The sequence below is a fragment of the Myripristis murdjan genome, chromosome 11, assembly GCF_902150065.1.
Source record: "Myripristis murdjan chromosome 11, fMyrMur1.1, whole genome shotgun sequence".
Taxonomy (NCBI): Eukaryota; Metazoa; Chordata; class Actinopteri; order Holocentriformes; family Holocentridae; genus Myripristis; species Myripristis murdjan.
The window spans coordinates 18,558,773-18,579,698 of record NC_043990.1 but is presented as its reverse complement, the minus strand read 5'-3'; the positions used below and the strand labels follow the sequence as shown (position 1 = coordinate 18,579,698).

General features: G+C 44.7%; 2 protein-coding genes across 4 annotated transcripts; both read left to right on the top strand.

Moving 5' to 3' along the window:
• The first annotated feature begins 8,111 nt into the window (after nt 1-8,111).
• On the top strand, nt 8,112-12,593 carry dclk3 (doublecortin-like kinase 3). The gene is made up of 5 exons (XM_030063861.1): nt 8,112-8,161; nt 8,300-9,526; nt 10,126-10,258; nt 10,420-10,587; nt 10,816-12,593. Exons 1-5 carry the CDS (start codon nt 8,141-8,143, stop codon nt 11,856-11,858), a joined length of 2,592 nt encoding a protein of 863 aa, XP_029919721.1. The 5' UTR covers nt 8,112-8,140; the 3' UTR covers nt 11,859-12,593.
• Nucleotides 12,594-13,229: 636 nt separating this feature from the next.
• Nucleotides 13,230-20,816, top strand: zftraf1 (zinc finger TRAF-type containing 1). 3 transcript variants are annotated; one of them, XM_030064505.1, is made up of 7 exons: nt 13,230-13,743; nt 15,538-15,871; nt 16,491-16,585; nt 17,564-17,707; nt 19,534-19,745; nt 19,957-20,135; nt 20,548-20,760. In XM_030064505.1, the coding sequence occupies exons 2-7, from the start codon at nt 15,584-15,586 to the stop codon at nt 20,758-20,760; spliced, it is 1,131 nt and encodes a 376-aa protein (XP_029920365.1). In that variant the 5' UTR covers nt 13,230-13,743; nt 15,538-15,583. The 3 variants fall into 3 exon arrangements, with proteins under 3 accessions (XP_029920365.1, XP_029920364.1, XP_029920366.1); XM_030064504.1 differs by having other exon boundaries at nt 15,519-15,871; XM_030064506.1 differs by lacking the exon at nt 13,230-13,743 and having other exon boundaries at nt 15,584-15,871; nt 20,548-20,816.
• Nucleotides 20,817-20,926: the final 110 nt, after the last annotated feature.

The following is a 20,926-nucleotide window of genomic DNA, read 5'->3' as shown; positions in this document are numbered from 1 at the left end:
AATAACTCAAAACATGTTTTATATTCTAGTTTCTTCAAAATAGCCACCGTTTGCTCTGATTACTGCTTTGCACACTCTTGGCATTCTCTCCATGAGCTTCAAGAGGTAGTCACCTGAAATGGTTTTCCAACAGTCTTGAAGGAGTTCCCAGAGGTGTTTAGCACTTGTTGGCCCCTTTGCCTTCACTCTGCGGTCCAGCTCACCCCAAACCATCTGGATTGGGTTCAGGTCCGGTGACTGTGGAGGCCAGGTCATCTGCCGCAGCACTCCATCACTCTCCTTCTTGGTCAAATAGCCCTTACACAGCCTGGAGGTGTGTTTGGGGTCATTGTCCTGTTGAAAAATAAATGATCGTCCAACTAAACGCAAACCGGATGGGATGGCATGTCGCTGCAGGATGCTGTGGTAGCCATGCTGGTTCAGTGTGCCTTCAATTTTGAATAAATCCCCAACAGTGTCACCAGAAAAACACCCCCACACCATCACACCTCCTCCTCCATGCTTCACAGTGGGAACCAGGCATGTGGAGTCCATCCGTTCACCTTTTCTGCGTCTCACAAAGACACGGCGGTTGGAACCAAAGATCTCAAATTTGGACTCATCAGACCAAAGCACAGATTTCCACTGGTCTTATGTCCATTCCTTGTGTTTCTTGGCCCAAACAAATCTCTTCTGCTTGTTGCCTCTCCTTAGCAGTGGTTTCCTAGCAGCTATTTGACCATGAAGGCCTGATTGGCGCAGTCTCCTCTTAACAGTTGTTCTAGAGATGGGTCTGCTGCTAGAACTCTGTGTGGCATTTATCTGGTCTCTGATCTGAGCTGCTGTTAACTTGCAATTTCTGAGGCTGGTGACTCGGATGAACTTGTCTTCAGAAGCAGAGGTGACTCTTGGTCTTCCTTTCCTGGGTCGGTCCTCATGTGTGCCAGTTTCGTTGTAGCGCTTGATGGTTTTTGTGACTCCACTTGGGGACACATTTAAAGTTTTTGCAATTTTCCGGACTGACTGACCTTCATTTCTTAAAGTAATGATGGCCACTCGTTTTTCTTTAGTTAGCTGATTGGTTCTTGCCATAATATGAATTTTAACAGTTGTCCAATAGGGCTGTCGGCTGTGTAGTAACCTGACTTCTGCACAACACAACTGATGGTCCCAACCCCATTGATAAAGCAAGAAATTCCACTAATTAACCCTGATAAGGCACACCTGTGAAGTGAAAACCATTTCAGGTGACTACCTCTTGAAGCTCATGGAGAGAATGCCAAGAGTGTGCAAAGCAGTAATCAGAGCAAAGGCTGGCTATTTTGAAGAAACTAGAATATAAAACATGTTTTCAGTTATTTCACCTTTTTTTGTTAAGTACATAACTCCACATGTGTTCATTCATAGTTTTGATTCCTTCAGTGAGAATCTACAATGTAAATAGTCATGAAAATAAAGAAAACGCGTTGATTGAGAAGGGGTGTCCAAACTTTTGGCCTGTACTGTATATATATATATATATATACATATATAAAGGTGAGATGAATTACATATAAAACAAATATTTGAAATATTTACAAATATATTTAACAAAGGTCAGTGAAATACAACAATAACTAATATTCACATAAAACTCCGGCACATTCATACCATACAAAAAAGTGCAGCTTAACACACAGTACATATATGTAACCATGCACACATAAAGCTGATAACAAGCTGGGTCATGTAACTGTTCAGCACTCGGGGCAGACTAAAAGGCAGATGTGAATAGGTGTGTTACCTCTGAACGAATCAGCTGGCCCAGCCTCTTGAATTTGGATAGCAAGACGATTCCAAAGAGGACAAGCTTGGTAAGAGAAATCCCTGCCACCTACCAATGTTTTATTTATTTTTGAATAGTAAGGAGACCAGTGCTTTGTGATCGCAGAGGCCTGGCAGGTGTATGAGGAGTGACTGGAGGATGGTGCAGGTCAGTGTAATATTTTATAAGTTGAAAGTAAAAGCTTGAAGTCAGATCAAGCATGTACAGTGAGCCAATGTAATGATACAACTAGCATGATATGATCAAATTTTCTAGTCTTGGTTATTAATATCCTGGCAGCAGTGTTTAATACAAGTTGTAATTTGCAAATAGTGGATTTATGTGAGCCGGAGAAAAGAATGTTACAATAGTCTGGCCTACAAGTGTTTCAGCATCAAGACCGGGATCAACCTCGGCACTATTTCATAAATAGATATAAGCTGTCTTTGTAATATCGTTGATATGTTTTCCAAAAGAGGATTAGGATCAAATAGGACACTGAGATTTCAAACACCAGGGCTTTGTGAAATTGTGGAGCCAGTGAGAGATCACTGAGTTTGTTTCTAATCAGCTTTGGGCCAAGAGGTAGCTTTTCAGTTTTCTCAGCTTTAAAAAAAAAAATAGGAGGAAGTTAGATGACATCCATCGACTGATTTCTGTGTGTGTGTGTGTGTGTGTGTGCATGTGTGCGTGAGTGTGTGTGTGTGTGTGTGTGTGTGTGTAAACAAAACAACCAGGGAAACATCTGGATATTGTAACTCCCTTCTCCAACGCCCACTCACTCTGTCGCTCACTCACTCACTCATTCATTCTCTCTCTCTCTCACACACACACACACACACACACTCCTCCTCCTCCCTTGCTGCTTTCTTGGCTGCACTCACCCCATACCTCCGCCCTTCCCACTCATCCCCTATCCGCATATTTTCTCTCCATGTCCACACAGAGCTTGAGAAACTAGATAAAAGTTTAATACATTAATGTAAGCAGGGAACGTTGAAAGGCATCATTGCACCATTGCAACAAAAATAGTTCACCAACAAATATTCATGGAGAAAATTTTATATGGTTTATACGTTTATATGGTCTATGCAAACGTAACTAATTTGAAGTTGGCAGGACAATAATGAAAATATACTATACATCATATCACATAAACTATACTATACAATATTCTTTTATTTGCTAATTTACATCCCTCAGGAAGGCAGGAAGCCACTGCAATAACTTGTCAATATTAGTTCAAAAATTATCCTACACAACTCCCTCAGGAATTTATTGTAGGCTACAATTTCAAAGATGCACTTAACCACTGTGGCTGCTGTTGCCCGCACACATTGGACGTCTGCTCCACTGTGTGTGTGTGTGTGTGTGTGTGTGTGTGTGTGTGTGTGTGTGTGTGTGTGTGTGTGTGTGTGTGTGTGAGAGAGAGAGAGAGAGAGAGAGAGAGAGAGAGAGAGAGAGAGAGAGAGAGAATTACTCAAGAGCACTCAGATGAGTCAGCCTGGCACATTTCCCTTTTCCCATCCCTTTGGTCTTTGGAGAATTCCTAAAATATACAGGGGGGCTTACTTGTCGGAAACAAACCAGTTCCATGGAATCAGCTTGGATGGAGAAGTACAATGTTTTAACCTCAAAATGTAGTCTTCTTATTAAATATGATGTTTACAAAGAGCAACAATTGTCACCACACTGATCATGCGTTTCACTGTTCCTGCAGAGAGCCACCAAGTCTTGGGTCACGCTGGCTGGGTGCCGCCTGGAGCCAGAGGGGATGAGCAGGGGAGTGTGTTGTCAGGTGTACTTGCCCCCTCTGCTGGCCAGACACTGGTAGTACATCACAGTATATTTGCCCCCTGGTGGATAGAAATCACTTCGTTTGGTCACTCAGCAGTAGAGGTGCAGCTGCCACAAGGAAATCACCATCAGGGTTGGGCAAAATGTAAAATTAAAAAAAAAAAAAAAAAAAACATAATGAGGACAAATTTTCTTTGACTAAATGTTAACTCCTTCCTTGGAATCAGTGTGGCTCTGGTCTTTTGTACTGTGCTGTGTTTTATGCTTTTTTTATTATTATTATTTTTATTTTTGATTAATAGCAATGCCATTCTTTGAAAATGAGGGGAAGGACTGTGAATAAGGCATTTGGGCTTTGTTTCCTCTCCTTCACTGAGGTCAATCTAATTTACTGAATGTATGTATTTTCAGTTTTGTGCAAATAAACTAAACTAAACATATACCCAGTGGTTTACTCTTGCATTGCTTTATAAACATGCTCACACGTGCACATAATTACATAAACACACACACACACACACACACACATTCGTGTTTCCATCACTTCAGAGGACATTATATTGATTTACATTCATTTCCTGGAGATTTATCCTAACCTTAACCCTAACCACTACCTGCCTAACCCTAACCTGCCTAACCCTAAGTTATCTTACCTTTAAATTAAGTCTTCACCCTAAAATTAATGATTTTCACTAAGGGGACTTGCTTTTTGTCCCCATAAGGGAGGCGAGTCCCCAAAGCATGACTGTGTAAACAGATTTTTGTCCCCACAACATTAGCAATACCTAGACCACACACACACACACACACACACACACACACACACACACACACACACAGTTGCGTCTCTGTGGTGAATCCAGGATGAGGAGCCGGAACAGGACTTGTTTAGGGATCCAGTGTTGGCAGTATCCTTGGAAACAGACCCATGGGGGGCAGTGTATTTATAGACAAACTGGACACTGGAGGGAGAGAGAGGGAGAGAGAAAGAGAGAGAAAGAGAGAGAGAGAGAGAATTCCATCTCTGAAACTATGGTAACGTGCCTCAGAAACAGACAGAACATTTGCTTTTTCCTCTTTGTAATTTGTCTCTTCTATCACTTTCCCTTCTCCACCATATCTCCTCCCAAATGTCCTTCTGTCATTCATTCTGATATCAAAGGCATGATGTTAACCTCTGGCTGGTTTTAAATCTTTCACCGGTCTTTTTCACAGCAGGCCCTTGGCCCACATAAACTCCACTCCAGACAGACTGCAGTGGAGCTGGAGGCAGCAGGACAGGTTTACAGCTTGCCTGAGACCCTGTGGCTCTTGACAGCCCTCACATGCACTTACTGCCTGCCCAGTGTTATTGCAGTTGTGTTACTTCAGCCACTGTAAGATACTCTTCTTATCGCTCAGATTTTCTATCAGGTGTCAAGTGTTTAATTTATGTCCATTTAACCCCTCTGTATTTGATTTGGATTATCGCTGTAAAGCTGTTAGGCTTTTGAATATTGGTGAATTTAATGAGTGAATGGGTCGCTAAGGCGGGCCAATACATTTTATTCCCTGTTATTGCCATCTTATTTATTTATGTAAATACAAATAAATAACAGGGCATGTGATTCATAGTCCACATGTCATAATAAGGCCTTACACTTGCCATTAAAAAACAGATCAAGCGGTGGCCCAGCTACACCAGGCCTTGCCACTATCTAGGGTGCTGATTGAGTGACCCAGCACAAACTGTCAAAAGGTATTTCGTTTCCCTCCTTTCCTGTGCTTTCTGGATGACAAGATGCCCAGTGGTGCAACTTGTGCCAATGTAACCAAATCACACGGGGCAGGGAACAAACACCGGTAACAGGTGCTCTTATTACGTAAGCGTGCGACGGCGTCCTGCCCAGCTGTGGATTAACTTCCGGTTGCCTTCATGAGCATGTTTTGAGTAAGACAAAGTACAACGGTTGAGGCTGTATTTGGAAGCTATTAGGTACGTGAGAACACAACTGTTTTTTTTTTTGTTTGTTTGTTTGTTTTTTTGTTTTTTTGTCTGTTTGTTTGTTTTTTCAAAGGACACTGCACACCATCTCCAATTGTGTCTCTACCAAGATAGCGAATTTTACGCCTTTATTTTGAAACTAAGATCGCATGATTTCCGGTATTCGTGCCGACTTGACTCAGCTCCGTCCCGCCTACGTGCTGCCATGGCAACCGCAGTTCAGGTCCGGTCAGCTCAGAGCGCATCTTACTGACCCTGAAGTACCAAACAAACCGCTGAGGACATGATATGAACTTTGAGAGAAGTCAAACTTGGCGAAAGTGAAGAGTCCCGGAGTTGTGCTGTGCTCTGGCTGCTGTTTCCGACCGACATGACGCCCTCGTGGAAAGCCCGGCACGGATGCGAGGCGCCCGGCGCTAAATGCAAAACGGCAGGTGAGTCAGTCAGGTCGGAGTAAATGGATGTGACCGAGCCTTAGGCTGTCCCGGAAATAACGACTAAATAAAAACAATTTGTCATACGTATTGCCCACGACTAACTATCGACTATGTTGTTTTTATTGTTCTTGCTTATTCTATATAAATCTGTAGGCTATAGGGCGTATTTGCGTCTCGTGTCAGGGACTCCCAAACAGAAAACGTATTCAATCACGGACACCTATCAAAGATTTAGTATGAAGAAACCATATCGTGAATGGAAAAGGTAGTTGTTTCTTTTTTGTAAGTTATGGTTTGTTAAAAATGTATCTAGGCTCCTCACTGTCTCATTTTAAAACCCTTCTTAAAATCCACCTCTTTTCTTTGGCTTTTGACACCATGTAGGGTGTTGATTTTATGATTTATGATTTATGTGTGCATGTTTTTTTTATTGCATTTCAGTGCATTTTAAATTATTTTATCTTATTTAAATTATTTTATTTTATTTTATCCTATTTTATTGTTTTTATCCTATTGTGTATTTCACCTTTTTATTCTGCTTCTGTTGTGTTATCTTGTGTTTTATCTTGTTGTGCAGCACTTTGGAAAACCTTGTGTTTGTTAAAATTGTGCTATATACATGAAGTGGATTGAATTGGACTGGATATTTCTCTGTGGGTGGGGTGACAACAGCAGTGGGGAACACAGAAAACCGCTGCTTAAGGTCCAGTGAATTGAAATAATTATGGAATTTATTTGGAATCGTCTCTAACCGCCTCAAGGACCTCTGAAGATCCCTGAACCCCACTTTGGAAATGAGTGATGCAGCCCCCCCTCTCCTCTCCCCTGGCTTGGTGACAGCTGGCTCTTCATGAGATGTTTATGGGATATGGAGTTTGTGCCTCTTTGAAAAGGCTGTGTTGTTAAAGCAGTGTGTGGGATGGTGTGTGTGTAAACTGCACGGTGTTGCTTGCTCTCCTGGGGTCAGCGGTGTCTTGTTAAAGGGGGCCCTGGTCATGTCAGAGCTGGGGTCTTGTGTTTCTGCCCGCTGTTTTGTGCCTGAACAAAAACAAACCTCCCTGCTGGCAGGACAGATACCATTTCTCTGTCTCTCTGTCTCAGAAAGTGAAACGTCAAAGATGCTGTGTGTGTGTGTCTGATGCTTCATTAATCATGCAGATTCAGCCAAGCCTTAACCAGGGCAAGCAAGCCTTTGTTTGGGAGCGTGCGCGTGTTTGTTTGTGTGCGTGCGCATGTCTTAAGGAAGCATAAATAATTCAGCCAGTGGAGCAAGGTACTTGGAGAATCTCAAATGGCCCCTGCACTTCACGGGATGGAAAACACTCAAATCTGATCAGCCGGATTTGTTTTCACACACACGCGAATACAGAATGAGCGACTGGTGTTATGTTACTTATGAGTTTTTCATTGTAGGGGCTGATGTTCTAGAAAAAAAAAACATCCACCAAAAAAGTGATGACATCTCTGTCACAAGATAAACTTTAAAGACAAATCTCTCTTTCACTTCCTGCCCTCACCCCCCATCCTTTTTCTCCCTCTTTCTTTTTCTCCCCCTCCTTAAGTTCCCCCTGTCCCATTGTCAAAGCGGGTTGCAGGGGTTCCCCAGCCATGGCCCCCGCACCCCCAACCAGCAGGACTGAGCCACAGGACCCACTACAAACATCCTCCTCCTCCTTTCCCCTTCTTCCACACCCGTCACGCAGAGCAGAGCGCCGACCGGCCTCATCTGGTCACCATCGTCCGCCCCTGCGGTCAAAGTTCATTGCACAAGGTGAATTCATTCGTACTTTTCAGCCTTTAAAAGAGTAAAAAACATTATTATTTAAATAAGAGTCATGTTTGTTTTCTCACTTTTCCAAGGTTTCGGTGCTGTTGAACCGTAGGGGCGTGGTTTCCTTTGAGCAGCTGCTACTGGATGTCTCAGAGGCACTGGGGTTTCCTCGCTGGCACAGAGCCAGAGTCACACGCCTCTATACACCCCATGCACGAGAGGTGAGCCTCAACATCCACATTTGTTCCCATTGAGATGCACTGAGTGGTTGACACCTGTTGATTGACTGGTGTACATTAATTAAGCCTAAATGGACGCAGGTGATTGAAACAGGGATGTGTGGACGGTATCCTGGCGAATAACTAGGGATGAGATTATGTTTTTCTCCAGTTAGTATGAAAATGATTGACAAAGTCCTTCACAGTTCCCATTGCCTTTAATGACACTGTCCATTCATTGTTTTTCTTCTTGATTGAAAATTGAAAGCTGCTTAATAGTCATTGTTATTCCTTTTCCTCTGGTCCCAGGTGAGGGGTGTGTGCGACTTCTTTCGTGGTGAGGTGGCCTTCCTGGCACTGGGGAAGGCTCGTCCAGAGTTGTGGAGCATTCAGGAGGCCCTGGAGGAGCTGTTTCCAGAACCTTCCCACTACCGAGCTGACGCGCTCCAAGCCTGGGAGAGGAGGCTCCGCCCAGCGCCAGACAAAGCCGCCAAGGCTGACAGTGGATACAGCGAGGGAACAGATGGCAGCGAGACGCACACACAGCAAGAGACACATCAGGACACAAATACACACACTAAGACACATCACAGTACAAACAGAGCCTCACAGTCACCTTACCTTGCAGACAATATTTATAACACAGACACAAAGCGCTCTTATAAAAAGCATGCTTGCAGAAAGCCCACTCATCCTCCCAACCACCTGCAGAAAGTCAGGGTAAGAGGTGGGGCCAGAGAGAGACGGCCTTCTCTCATTGGTCCAATTAAACAAGAGGGTCCAAGAGCGGCAGACACCTCTTTCTCACCTCCTATACTATGTGAAAAGTGCTCAGGAGAAAGAGCGAGACATCAAAGCTCAGAGCATCACAGTCAAATACCTGGCAGGGTCCCACTTCCTCCCGTGTCCAGGAGGCAACAAGGAAGTTCCCCTGTGGAGCAGGAAGTGAGAGAACCAGGCGTTCCACCGAGTCCTCCACCTGCTCAGCCAGTAAGTGTAGTTGATGAGAGGTGCCTCGAACAATTGCAACTTTTATCTACAAATCCATTACCAGGGCTGGGGCCGAGACAGAAAGAAACACAGCAGAGGGCAACCTTTGACCTGCCATCAGACAGAAGTGATGTCACTCTGTTGGACATCGAGCGTTGCTATGACATCGGGCACGTGGTCGGAGACGGGAACTTTGCAGTGGTGCGAGAGTGCCGGCGTCGTGACAACGGACAAACCTTGGCCATCAAGATTATCGAACGCTCCAAGCTGATCGGTCGAGAGCACATGATGCAGAACGAGCTGAGCCTTCTGGGTAGCCTGTCTCACCCTCGAGTGGTACGACTGTTTACACACCACCACACACACACTCACTCCTACCTGGTGATGGAGCTGGTGACAGGGGGCGATCTGTTTGAGGCGATCGCCAAGAGGGGGAAGTTCCCAGAGGCAGAGGCAGCGCTGATGGTGTCAGATGTGAGCGACGCTCTGAGTTACATCCACAGCAAGAGCATCGTCCACCGAGATCTCAAACCAGAGAACTTGCTGGTGAGTATAAATTTACTGTAGTTTAGGGCCTGACAGATACATGATTATTTGGCTGTAATTCCAATTAATGATTTAGTAAACAAAATAACTGATTACCAGTTAATCTGTTTTTAGCATAACACTCAAACAAATTTTACTCTTAAAGAGAAACAATACTTACATTTTATTTGAACAGTAAATCTCATTTGAAACCTCAAGCAATTATTTATGTATGGACTTACCATGGTCTGAAGGATCATGTGGAGCTGAGTTGAAATCAGCCATTAAACAAAACCAAAAAACAACCAATAGCCAGTATAGATCAATGCCATACCATATGGTTTACTCCAGAATATTTTGTGGTATGTATTTCAGTAGAAGATTCAGAGTGATGAAGCCCTGCATGGCAGAACGTTTGTTGACAAGTGTGTCAATTAAATATACATGAGTGCAAACAAAACATACATGAGTGCAAACTGCTAGGGCAGCAAAACATTACACCCAGGGCACCCAAAGCTTGGTGTCTGGGTGCTCTGGGTGTAGAGGTTTGAATTTTAAAATTACAACCTTAATCTTTTTTCATTCCTGCTCTTGCTCTCACCATCTTGTTTTTCTCTCAGATGGAGCTTATGGCTGATGGCAGCAGTAGGCTGAAGCTTGGAGACTTTGGCCTTGCAATGGTTGTCACAGAGCCCATTTTCACTATTTGTGGTACACCCACCTACGTAGCTCCAGAGATTCTCTCAGAGACAGGTTACTGACGTTTTACTCCAGTGATAATCACTCTTTTGCATTTCTTATACATTTTTTTTTTTAACTGTCTATGCTTGACCAGTCACATTTATCATTCCTTTGCTCTGTCAATCTGCAAATTTGTAAATGCCAAAGTAAGTGTTTGCTGCCTGATCCAACAGGTTATGGTGTGGCAGTGGATGTCTGGGCTCTGGGAGTTATTCTTTACATCCTGCTTTGTGGCTTCCCTCCGTTCCGCAGTCGAGAGCGGGACCAGGAAGAGCTTTTCCAGCTAATTAAGCAAGGAGAACTCCACTTCCTGTCTCCCTACTGGGACCCCATATCAGAGGGTGAGATATACATAAACACACTGTATGCATGCCCCAACACCCATACACACATAAACATACACACACATGCAAACACAGGGTAATAGAAGACACATGCACATATAAACACATAGTTCTCACTGGTTCTCCTTCATCCTATTTTGTGTGTGTGTGTGTGTGTGTGTGTGTGTGTGTGTGTGTGTGTGTGTGTGTGTGTGTGTGTGTTTGTATGTGTGTGTTTGTGTGCAGGCGCCAGAGGCCTTGTCAGAGCTCTGCTTCAGGTCGATCCCTCAGTGAGGCTTACAGCAGTGCAGACCCTGCTACATCCCTGGGTGCTACATCCCCAGGTTCAGGCTATCAACTCATCCTGCAGCCAGGGGGCGCTCACACACAAACCTCAGAAAAACACAGCAGAATGTGCAAGGGACTCAGAGGGATTAACTCAGATCAATGCAGTAGAGGCACCCAAAGACAAAGGACTGGCACACACCAGCAGCCAGGGGGTGCTCACACACAAAACACAGGTAGGGACAGCTGAGCTCAACAAAGAGCATGAGAGACAAACTGAGAGTAGTTCAGGTACCGCCCTGGACCAAGAGAAACCAGCACAGCAACTGTCTACAGAGAAAAGTACAGTCCAGATGATACCTGAAGAGACTAAAGCAGACACCCCCCACACACCCACAGAGGACAGACCTGATCAGCAGAAACCAGAGTCCCCCCCCTCACACGATGGCCTGCCCTGCAAGGAACTCAGCAAGCAAGAAACTCAGGGCCCAGGTGACTCAACATCAAACACCAAAAGCAACCCAGTCAGCTCAACCAGCCCCACCAACAAGCTCAATCAGCTCTGTGCCACTCCAGTCCAAACACAACTTACATCCCCAGTCAAGACACACCTATCAGAACAGAACAGCCTCCAGAAATCACCCACAGATTCATCCACACCTCCAACTAGCGCAAACCCTGCACCACCTCGAGCCTCATCTCAACACCTCAACTCAGAAACAGGTTGTTCACCTCCACCAGCAACAACAACCAACCAGTCAGACCACCACAGCCCATCCACCGAGCCGGCAGCACCTTCTTCAACTCATTCTCTCCATCAGCAAAGCCTCACACTTCCATCACGCACCCCTTCTCAAGACCCTGCCGAAGTCACCATTCAACCACCAACATCCACGACCTCTGGCACGGGCCCAGCCCAAAACCTTGATGACCCAATCCCCCACACCACAATCACCCACCCACCCACACCCACACAGTCCCAGCCACTTATCATCAACCCCTGACTGACTGATTGGATCAGGATCATCACTGTTTTTGTCCCAGACAATAAGGCTGATTTTCTGACAACTGAACCTTTGAATGACCTGCAGCAGATGAAGAGATTCACTTTCTAGTGATTGAATGGCAGCTGATTGATGAGGCCGGGTAAATGCCATGTGTGTATAATCCTTTTACACTGTGCTTATAAATTGATTAAGTGATGAGTGATAGCAAAGGACTGCATCCATGTGGAAATGAGTGTTAGAGCAGGGATATGCAAGAGCTTTCCATTTTTTCACTGTTAAGGAGATTTACCCGGCAACACTCATGAACCGTGAGCATTCATGAATCGAAAACAATACATGTTACATTTCATTTCAAAACGAGTGCATCCATTACATTGTATCTACTTGTGTAGAATGCTGTCTACAAAACACGACAAGCCTGTTTCTCTTTATTACACACACACATTCTTCTTTTGTACTGAATTGTTAACAAATTGCTGTTTAAATGATAAATTAGGCCTGGCGCTGTAATGATTAATTAATTATATTACAGTATTTTGACAGAAAATAATGTATGTGTTGTGTTACTCAGTGGCTGGTGATTGGAATTGTCATCTAGCATGTTGTACATGTGCAGGGCGGCACACAGTGGCTGGGTTGAGTGTGTGTGGTGCAACTGGGGGAGGTATAGCTCCCCTGCTATTCTACACAGGCCAAATAAGGCATATCTGTATGTCTAGTGGGAGTGGTACATGTTGTCCCTCCCGATTGCAAACAGCTGACACTGGGACATCCTGACCCACCTACCTCGACACACACACACTCACACTCAACCCCCATTCCATACATGCACCCCTCCCAGCACTCACCCTATAATAAGCTGGTAAGCCAGATATCTGGGACACTGACAGGATGAAAAAGCTTATAAATGCTATCTGACCTAGTATTCAGGCCAAGGGCAGCTAGGCTCTTTACCCTCTCTCCAATCACCTTGTTCTCCTGGCTGAATTATGTATGCTTCCTTAACATACTCACACCAGGTTTCTTCCAAATCACAACCAGTTGGGCCACTTTGATCATTTGCTGCCACGGGGTCCTAACCACAGTGTCAACATATCAAAACAGCAGCAATTGGGTTGTGAAGTTGTTGTTGTTTTTTTAATAACAGGTCAGGCCCTATTGAAGTTGTTGATGCCACCCAGTGCTGTTATTATGGTGTTATAACAGGCGCACAGGGCACATAAAACATTGCAAATCCATTAAGGATATGTCCACTCGTGCTGGGAGTATTGATAGGCCTAACTTTGTCGCATATCAGGTTTTGGTCACCTTTCAAGTCCTGCCATACGATGACCCGCAGGTGCTCAATACGCATGCGCCGTGCAAAACTCTTTAAATACCCCAAGTCATCTGATACAACAAAACATTCCACTGTCAGCCAATCTACGGCTTTACTGTAGGACTGGCAAAGGGGCCATTACGGTTACTGGCAAAATATTGACACTTTGTCAAATACGGAGAGACGGATAAGCCCGGTTCGTGTCCCTGGCTGAATTATTGACTGGGAGTCGTGGGGCAGAGTGAAGTCGGGGAGACGGACAGGAAAAAACAAAGATGGCTGTGTAGTCAGAGAGACGAGTCCCAGCGAACTATCTGTAGCCGCAGCCTCAAACGCCGACAAGTCCCGTGGGTCCCGTGGACAGTCAGCTGGTACCGGAGCACAGACGTTAACCGAGCAGCCGAACCGGGCCTTCGGTGCGCGTTGGCGTATCCGCTGTCAGGGCGAATAACGGTGTCGACAATACAACAGCTGAGAGACGCCTGAGTTGTTTTGTTCTGCCTGGGCAAGGGAGGACTGCTGTGTTTTTGTCAACCAAGCTAGCCATATTCTGCTAGCCTCACTGTAAGTCAACAAAACTAGTTAACATATCATTTAGCTGACTGTCATACGTGAAAATTTTGCACATGATTTCGTTATTACACATCCGTTGGCTTAGTGAATTCCAAGTTCGTAGCTGGCACAGTATAGTAAGTTAGCCTGCATTGCTTGCTGACAGCCTGACGCTATAGCTTTAGCTAGCCGGAGTTAGCTAGCTAGCTAGCTACTTGCTGTCAGCTGACCGTTGAGTTAGCTTGACAGAGCTTCAAAATGCAAGAAGAAGAAATGGGAGTGAGACAAAAAAAAAAAAATTGAGTAAGCAATTCATTGCAAACAACCATTAAACTGAAATAGGCTGTTCATCAGCTGATCAAAAGTTTAAGACCACTGCCTTTAAAAGCCCAAATCTTCGCCAAAATGTGGATTCAGTGTCATTTTCTGTCAGGTATCCACACTGTCATGACCTCCTGATGGCAAAAGCAAAAAAGCTTTCTCTCCTTGAACGCGGTCGGATTGTTGAGCTGCATAAGCAAGGCCTCTCGCAGCGTGCCATTTCTGCTGAGGTTGGATGCAGTAAGACAGTCATTTTAAACTTCTTAAAAGATCCTGAGGGTTATGGAACAAAATTCAAGTGGTAGACCCAAAAAAATTCAACGCCCCTGAGCCAGAGGATCCAATTGGCTGTCCGTGAAGACACGGGACGATCCTCGGCCCAAATTAAGCTTGTCACTGGTGCCAACTGCAGTCCCATAACCATCAGAAGGCATCTGTGAGAGAAGGGTTTTAAGAACAAAAAACGTCTTCAAACGCCTCATCTCCTTCAACGGCACAAAATGGCCCGTTTGGAGTTTGCACAAGAGCACCAAACATGGGACACTAACATTTTATTTGAAATTTTATTGGGGCAATCGTGCTTGGGCGCGGATCAAACTTGCCAGTGTGAGTGGCCTCTAAAAGGTGGGAGAAAGTTTTATTCTCTGATGAGAAAAAATTTAACCTTGAAGGTCCTGATGGCTTCCAACGTTACTGGCATGACAAGGAGATCCCACCTGAGATGTTTTCTACAGGGCACAGTGGAGGGGGCGCCATCATGATCTGGGGCTTTTTCCTTCAATGGAACAATGGAGCTTCAGGTTGTGCAGAGGCATCAAACGGCAGCTGGCTATGTGGAGATGTTGCAGGGGGCATCCCTCATGACTGAAGGCCATCATCTGTGTGGTAATGACTGGGTTTTTCAACAGGACAACGCTGCAGTTCACAATGCCCGCCTGACAAAGGACTTCTTCCAGAGAAATAACATCACTTTTTTATACCATCCTGCGTGTTCCCCTGATCTAAATCCACTTTAGAACATTTGGGATTGGATGGCAAGGGAAGTTTACAAAAATGGACACCAGTTCCAGACAGTGGATGCCCTCCGTGAAGCCATCTTCACCACTTGGAGCAACATTCCCACTAGCCTCCTGGAAACACTAGCATCAAGCATGTCGAAACGAATTATTGAGGTGATTAACAAGAATGGCGCAGCTACTCATTACTGAGTCCTTTTTTGAAAGTTTTATTTCTATTTTAGGGTTTTTGGGTTGTTTTTTTTTTGTTTTTAGATTATGTCTTAAACTTTTGATCAGCTGATGAACAGCCTATTTCAGTTTAATGGTTGTTTGCAATAAAAAATTTTTTTGTCTCACTCCCATTTCTTCTCTTTGCATTTTGAAGCTCTACTTAGAACCTTCTTAAGATCCAACAGTGCAAAATGTAAATTCTTGCAATTTTTCAACTGGTCTTAAAATTTTGATCAGGAGTGTATTTCGGCCTCAGCCTGGTCGCGGCAGGTACCCCCGAAAAACTCTAGACAATCACCACCATGTCTTCACTGGAAGAGAGAGATGTGGGCGTTGCGGCCGCCCCTGGCTCCTCCTCGGCCGGCCTGGGGGTCGGGCCCGTGGGGGCAGCGCTGGAGGCTGTCCCGGGGGTTGCAGCAATGCAGGAGGAAGTCGGCATACGGCGAGAAGGGCCCGAGTCAGACCCCGAAGAACCACCCAAGAAGAGGGTAAAAATGCCTGAGGGAGAGGCAGGGAAGCTGGAGGAGAGACTGTACTCTGTGCTGTGCTGCACCGTGTGCCTAGACTTGCCCAAGGCGTCTGTATACCAGGTAAACATGGTCTAAATCACAAACCTGCCCCCCATCCCTCCCGTAGCCCCTAAAACTACCATCAAACAATAGGAAAACAGTCAGAGCCTGTACTAGAAGCCACATATGCGCCCCTTCCCCAAAATCCCCAGTATCAACCTGTGGAATGTGCTGGAAAGTTGCAATTATTGTGATATTAGAGTGTACTTCAGCCTCTGCACATATATTTCACATGCTGAACTAAGATGCTGACAAGAGAATCCCAAGAGACAAGCCCAGGCATGTTTGGTCAGCTGTGCTGGCTGAATTCATGCCATTCACACCAGTGAGTGTGTCATTATACAGTGAAATGTCCTCAAATAACCTTCATCAAAGCCACAGCCCCAGCCCCCACACTGGAACACCAGTTGAAACCAAACCCTAAATTTACACCCATTGCCCTTTGCTCACCCCCGTCCATACCTTCCCCTACAAACCAGTGACTTCAGTCTGCCCTCTACAACATCAAGTGAAATCATTTTGAATGAGCAATTGATCAATAAGTCTTAAAATGTACAAGCCCCTGTTGCAGCATACTGCACATACACATAGACACATTTAGTTTTGTTTGGTTATATCGTTAACCCTTTCTCCACCACAGTGTACCAATGGGCACCTGATGTGTGCAGGCTGTTTTATCCACCTCCTGGCTGATTCTCGTCTCAAGGAGGAACAGGCTACTTGTCCCAACTGCAGGTACATCAAACTGCACTACAAAAACACCAACAGCCACCTCAACAATGTACATAAAGAGTATGCACTAACTGAGACTAAAACAGAAAGACAGCTCCTTGCAGTAGTTAATGATTGTAGTTACTCTGTAGTAACATGATGAATTGGTATGTATGGACACTGTTAAACTTGGACATGATATTTCATCTCAAAATGGAGGTCAAGGACCTTCTCCAAATGTTCACAAACACGCACACCTTTAAAGAAAATAATTATTCCTAAAATGTGTTCAGTACCAAGTTTTCAGAATTCTTTTTCACAACTGCTGTCCTAAAAACTAACAAAGGCCAGTAACACTGGAAAGGCGAATTATATTAGGATATTTTAAATTGGAAAGTTGAGCAACTCAATATATGTAATATTTGCTGAATGGGATTTTTTCACAATAGCACTTACGACACAGTAAAAGACGTGGTCTGATTTACCTGGGGCAAGGCATGAATGAGTTGACAAAGCCTTTCCTCTACATTCCTCTACCTGTGTTGGCCTTGTGCAAGAGGAAAATTATCCTGACAGCTTAAAAAATACAAATACAATGGGAAGACATTATCTGGCCTGATCACTCAGCCCACTCAAAAAAAAGTACAATTGTGGCAGTATATAGGCCTAAACTCCACGAGTCACAAAACCACACAACTCTACAATTTCCATGTTTTGTCATTCAATTTGATATTATTGTAAAATTCAGTCCAATATTTGCATTTTTTTGTGTGCTTACCTTGTGTGACTGGTTATTCTCTAGCGTTAGTCGACCCTAATATAGATTTTTTTAAAAATTATATATATAAGTATTAGTTGATAGACCTTAGTTGGCGAAGAGGTACAACATTACCATTATTAACTGTTCAGGAACTCTTTATGAGCAATTATTGAAAGCATTGAGAGTATGACTGAATTGAGATATGTTATTAATGTTGTTGGGACTGTGTGTTTGTGTCTTAGGTGTGAGATCAGTAAGAATTTGTGCTGCAGGAACCTGGCAGTAGAGAAGGCTGTCAGTGAGCTGCCGACAGACTGTACCTTCTGCCTAAAACAGTTCCCTCGTTCCAGCCTAGAGAGACACCAGAAAGAGGAGTGCCAAGACAGGTACACACACACACACACACACACACACACACACACAAGCACACACACAAATACTTGATCACACACTCGGTCCTCAGCATTTCTCTTTTAAGAAAACAAGCCCACCATACGTGTTGTCACACCATACTGAAAGTAAAGCTTTTCAAGAATTAGTTACAACAAATTATTTAAAATTCTATTTTCCACAAACTATATTGAAAAATTACCAATAACCAGCAGCCACTGATAGATTTATTAGGTATGTTTTGTTGATTTCAGAACAGAATATACATAATATTTAGTCCCTGGGAGGAAGGCACACATTAACACATGCACATAATCAAATAGCCACCATGACTGTGTGTGTGTGTGTTTGGTAAGTCAATGCAGTACCACACACGGTTGATTTTGGGAGGTTGAAGCATGTGACCCCTGCTTCTCTGTAGAAAGACAGCTGATGAAATTACAGACCGTGTGTATGTATTTGGGGGTGTCTGTTTTTGTGTGTGTTTATATCCTAGCATAGAGGCCTGGACCTGCAGAATTTGCATGCACCGAACCTTACAGGGTGGTTGCTATGGCTACAAGTGACCCTGCTAAGGACAGCAATACCTGTGCTTGTGTTGCTATGACAACAGTCATGGAAACACAATCAGGTGTTTCTGGCAGAGCCAGGCAAAATAATCTTCTATTTTCCTGTGAAAGGATGTGCCAGTTTCTTTCCTTTAAGTGTTTGTGTGGGTCTGTGGTGTTATTGTCCACCTGAATTATTACACTGTCTTATATTATAGGCTATGTTTACATTTTTCGTGTGTGGTATGTCCATTTAAATCCCCCAAACTGACTTTGAAATGCAATATTCAACATCAGTGGATGAAGGTATTAATATAGTATCTTCATAAAGTTTTTTATATTTCAAATAACTTAGTGTCTCTGCATAAACTGAGGTGTTTCATACATATGTGAGGTTGAAACGGGCTCCGCAGACGCATTGCATAGTTGCTCAAGATTGTTAACTTTGCATTAAATCTACACAGCCTGGGTTCATGCCCATGTTGGGAAGTCAGAACTGCTGAAGTGTTGTTCACTTCAGGACACTGGTCTGTAGCTGACCCTGACTTCTTCAAGGAAAGTGAAAAGTAAAGGGATTTCTACAGATCCATCAATAAATCACATCACACCAGGGGTCTGTTTTTTAAGACTATTCGCCCTCACTCTAGCTGCTGCTTGAGCCACACTAGTCCACATTCTCACGATTTACTGCCCCATTTGGCTGCTTATGCAATCCTTTGTACCATGCCCCACCCACCAGGCTGCACGTAGGCCCTCAATACTTTTCAGCTAGTGGTTTTGTTTATTTTATACACTACAGTTTACCAGCTGGGCGGTATTGGGACACCAGTTGGGGATGCTCAGCGCAACAAAAATGAGAAAACTCCACCCAGTGAGGAAGCCAGGGCAAATCAACACACAATCAAATGGCAGGTGCAGAGAGTTTATCTGAGCAGCAGAGCTGCCAGATTGTGTTGTGGAAAAAAAGCCTTCGCTGCCAAGACAATGATGCGAGACTCACGGGGCCTGCAGGCCTGCATTCCCCGCACCGACCTCCACATTACATGACTAATATAAGCAGTATTTCACTTTATATATCAGAGAAAGCTGAGTTTTACTGTTAAATTAAAGTGAGTGAATTAGTGCCTGATAAAAAACATGAAATTCCACTCACAGCAGGAAAGACATAGATCGTCAACCAAGAGCAAAGGAATCTAACTGAGATTAAGCCTGGCTGCAGTGTTTTTCCTTCCCTGTGGCTGGGTTTTAACGCAGACTTCCTATTATGTTTCCAGGGTGACGCAGTGTAAGTACAAGAGGATTGGGTGCCCTTGGCAGGGGCCGTTCCATGAGCTGCCCGCACATGAGAGCGAGTGCTCCCACCCCACAAAGACTGGGACAGAACTGATGGGAATTCTGGGAGAGATGGACCAGAACCACCGCAGAGACATGCAGCTCTACAACAGCATTTTCAGTCTGCTCTGCTACGAGAAGATTGGGTTTACAGGTACACACACATTCACACACTCTCTCGCAGACTAATAGAAGTATATCAGTGGATATCAGATGAAAAGTACTTACTTAAGTACAAATACTGGTCACTGTAACTTTTATGTGACTTTCCCAATTTACTATTCTCGTCCCTCCTCCCTGTGACCGATTTCCTTTAACTTATTCTGCACTCCTTTCCATTGCGCTCCCTTCGTTTGTCCACCCAGAGGTGCAGTTCAGACCGTACCGCACTGATGACTTCATCACCCGTCTGTACTACGAAACACCTCGCTTCACCGTCCTCAACCAGACATGGGTGCTGAAGGCCCGCGTCAATGACTCTGAGCGCAACCCCAACCTGTCCTGCAAGCGCACCCTCTCCTTCCAGCTCATCCTCAAGAGCAAGGTACACACACTGGCACACACATGCAGCAGGGGGGCATCCTTAAATCAAACCCAGTTCAATTCAATTTGACGGCGCAAGGCTGATGACTCCCATAGACTTCAAGTCATTATGCTGAGCTAACAGGACCAACCTACTGGACATAAAGAGGTGAAAATGACATCAAACATCTTTTCTCAGCCTGGATAAGTCGGAAAAAAGGGTATTTTGCCCAAAACGTTGGAGTATTCCTTTAAGGAGAGCTGTGTGTTTAAGATAAGGTTTATAATTGCATTATATGATTATTATTATTCCATTAGGGTGGTAAGGATTAGGGTTATGGATAGGTAAATGTGAGTCAGCAGATATTCTCAACACAAGTTTAACAACACAAGTACATGTGTGTGTGTGTGTGTGTGTGTGTGTGTGTCCCCAGGTGAACTCAGCCCTGGAGTGCTCCTTCCTGCTCCTGAAGGGGCCGTACGACGACGTGCGGATCAAACCGGTCATCCACCACCACTCCTTCAGCAACGACACCAACGAGACCGACTACGTCCCTCTGCCCATCTCCGACTCGGTGGAGTGCAACAAGCTGCTGGCCGCCAAAAACATCAACCTCCGCCTCTTCATCTTCCAGATCCAAAAATAAGGCGGGGGAGAGGTGGAAGACGAGGAGGAGGGGGTGTGAGGGGGGTGGGGGGTGAGGGAGGGAGGGAAGAGAGGAGAGGAGAGGAGAGGAGAGGAGAGGGGGAGGAAGAGGAGGGAGGGGGGAGATTAAAGAGAGACACCACTGAACCACTGAGACCTCTTAACAC

Excerpts from the sequence above, each read along its gene's own strand:
- dclk3 (XM_030063861.1), top strand. The coding sequence starts at position 8,141 with ATGAGATTATGTTTTTCTCCA. Across the intron at positions 9,527-10,125 it reads TCAAACCAGAGAACTTGCTG|ATGGAGCTTATGGCTGATGG; the intron begins GTGAGTATAAAT and ends TTTTTCTCTCAG. Across the intron at positions 10,588-10,815 it reads CTGGGACCCCATATCAGAGG|GCGCCAGAGGCCTTGTCAGA; the intron begins GTGAGATATACA and ends GTTTGTGTGCAG.
- zftraf1 (XM_030064506.1), top strand. The coding sequence starts at position 15,584 with ATGTCTTCACTGGAAGAGAGAGATGTGGGCGTTGCGGCCGCCCCTGGC. Across the intron at positions 15,872-16,490 it reads CCAAGGCGTCTGTATACCAG|TGTACCAATGGGCACCTGAT; the intron begins GTAAACATGGTC and ends TCTCCACCACAG. Across the intron at positions 16,586-17,563 it reads GCTACTTGTCCCAACTGCAG|GTGTGAGATCAGTAAGAATT; the intron begins GTACATCAAACT and ends TTTGTGTCTTAG.